Source organism: Camelina sativa, chromosome 6 (assembly GCF_000633955.1).
Source record: "Camelina sativa cultivar DH55 chromosome 6, Cs, whole genome shotgun sequence".
Lineage (NCBI taxonomy): Eukaryota > Viridiplantae > Streptophyta > Magnoliopsida > Brassicales > Brassicaceae > Camelina > Camelina sativa.
Genome location: NC_025690.1, coordinates 26,088,952 through 26,091,445, shown reverse-complemented (window position 1 = coordinate 26,091,445; position 2,494 = coordinate 26,088,952). Strand labels below are relative to the sequence as shown.

Genomic DNA, 2,494 nt, shown 5'->3' with positions numbered 1-2,494 from the left:
AAAAAAAAAAAAAAAAAAAAAAAAACACACACAAAATCAACTAAAAATTTCGCAGCTAGGTAGAAGAAGAAGGGAGAAACGCAAGTAAAGAGCTAACCTCGAAACAAGCTAGGGTTAAGTTAGGTCAAGAAACATAAAGCTGCTACGCTACTCAGCAGCAGTTGATTGGTGGGGTGGGGATAGAGAGAGAGAAAAGGAATCCTGGATTCGTCGTTTCAACGATTCGAATGAGGAGGTGAAAGGACGAAACCCAGAGAGACGAAGCAGCGAATTCGAATGATTTCTGAGGTGACGAAGAAAAGGAGAGACGAAGAGTAACAAATAAACGTTACATTCTGCGAATCGAGAGCGTCTCTGTCCTGGTTACGACGACATCGCCAGGTCGAGCGACCAAGGATGAACGAAACAACAACAACAACAACAACAACAACAACAAAAAAAGACCAGTGACGCTTTTTTTTTTTTTTTTTTAAATAATATTTCTTTCTTTATTTACCGCTGTAAGATTTTTCTGGGGAAGCTGGAAAATACAAATTTGAGAATAGAGAAAAAACAATAAGAAGAGTTTTTTAATAAAAGGAAACTCGGGTTCGTATGTACAAAAGACAGATACACCACTTACTTGTTTGTGGCATCTTCTTATGCCGCCTAAGTATTGTAGGGGTATCAATGACTTTTCTCTTTTAAATGGCGGCCTGGCCGACAAAATAATAATAGATCCGGTTTCATTTTTCTTGTTTTCGCATATATAACCTTTTTAACTTTTTTATCTTCAGATTTTAACTGGGTGAATGATACTGATACGGTGGTTCTGACGCATTTCTTGTTAATATCTACTTTTCTTACCGCCAAAAATGTATAGAAGTGAACGAGTTCAAAATTGCAAATACTAACACGAAAGAGCATGAAGCAAGCACTCATGTTATTTACCATTTGAAAAAAAAAAAAAAAAAAAAAAGCTTTTTAAGAATAGCAACACTAGCTTCTAGATTCTCCTTACAAAGATTCTCCAAGATCTTCCAGCAAACAACGTTTTCGGTCAGAGACCAGACAGCTTCGGATCTTCGGATCTTGGGTATTGAAGGGTCCACCAATTGTTCCTCCCGATTTGATATTAAGAATATGAATATGGGATGTATAACAATCCTCGAGCAAAACACGATTCGATATTTTCTGAACTCAGTTTCAATCACAAAAATCCAACACTCGATCCATTATCATTATTATCGGAGAGGAGATGCTTGACAACTTAGCTTATAAACAGACTCCCAAATCCGAACTTGAGCGAGCCCAAAAATCATCAGATTCATCAAAATTCTAGTTGAGATTTTTCATCAACTCCACAACAACAAACACTATAAGGGCAATTGAACCAAAAAAAAAAACGTAGAGAAATATACTCCTTGTATGGTATGTATTGTAATTGTACTATCCATATTCTGATATTTCATTATCACATTACAATCATCAACCAAACCAAAAACAAAACAAGGGACAACAACAACAACAAGAACAATAACAAAAAACATCGAGATCTGACCATATACCTAAACTTTCAGATATCGATCGGAGCATTAAAAGATTATATTTAATTATCATAAGTACGGCACTCATCAGTCTCAGGATTGTCAGTGCAGTACTCTTCCAAAGGATCGGAGCCACCAGCTTTCTTCTTGTCCCTAGCATGACTCGCCGCCGCACTCAGCTCCTCCACCTCGTCCCACGCCGCCACACACTCTCCGCTCACCGGATCATCAGCGCATGTCTCCTTGGCTTCTTGTATACTCTTCTCCACCTTGTCCGATATCCCTCCTTCCGATGTCGCCTTAACCACAACCATCCTGTTCATCGAACCCAACTTCCACGGGTAATTCAACCGGACCGGAGCTGATACACGAACCGTCGGTACNTAGTTGAGATTTTTCATCAACTCCACAACAACAAACACTATAAGGGCAATTGAACCAAAAAAAAAAACGTAGAGAAATATACTCCTTGTATGGTATGTATTGTAATTGTACTATCCATATTCTGATATTTCATTATCACATTACAATCATCAACCAAACCAAAAACAAAACAAGGGACAACAACAACAACAAGAACAATAACAAAAAACATCGAGATCTGACCATATACCTAAACTTTCAGATATCGATCGGAGCATTAAAAGATTATATTTAATTATCATAAGTACGGCACTCATCAGTCTCAGGATTGTCAGTGCAGTACTCTTCCAAAGGATCGGAGCCACCAGCTTTCTTCTTGTCCCTAGCATGACTCGCCGCCGCACTCAGCTCCTCCACCTCGTCCCACGCCGCCACACACTCTCCGCTCACCGGATCATCAGCGCATGTCTCCTTGGCTTCTTGTATACTCTTCTCCACCTTGTCCGATATCCCTCCTTCCGATGTCGCCTTAACCACAACCATCCTGTTCATCGAACCCAACTTCCACGGGTAATTCAACCGGACCGGAGCTGATACACGAACCG

The 2,494-nt window shown here is 39.8% G+C and overlaps 2 protein-coding genes across 2 annotated transcripts; both read right to left on the bottom strand.

The window, feature by feature from the left end:
- Window positions 1,388-1,927, bottom strand: LOC104699497 (calvin cycle protein CP12-1, chloroplastic-like). The gene has a single exon (XM_010414802.2). The coding sequence runs from the start codon at window positions 1,925-1,927 to the stop codon at window positions 1,589-1,591; it is 339 nt and encodes a 112-aa protein (XP_010413104.1). The 3' UTR covers window positions 1,388-1,588.
- Window positions 1,980-2,492, bottom strand: LOC104699496 (calvin cycle protein CP12-1, chloroplastic; the record flags this gene model as incomplete). Its single annotated transcript, XM_010414801.2, has 1 exon — window positions 1,980-2,492. A coding segment is annotated over one exon (312 nt), but the record flags the coding sequence as incomplete, so codon positions are not given.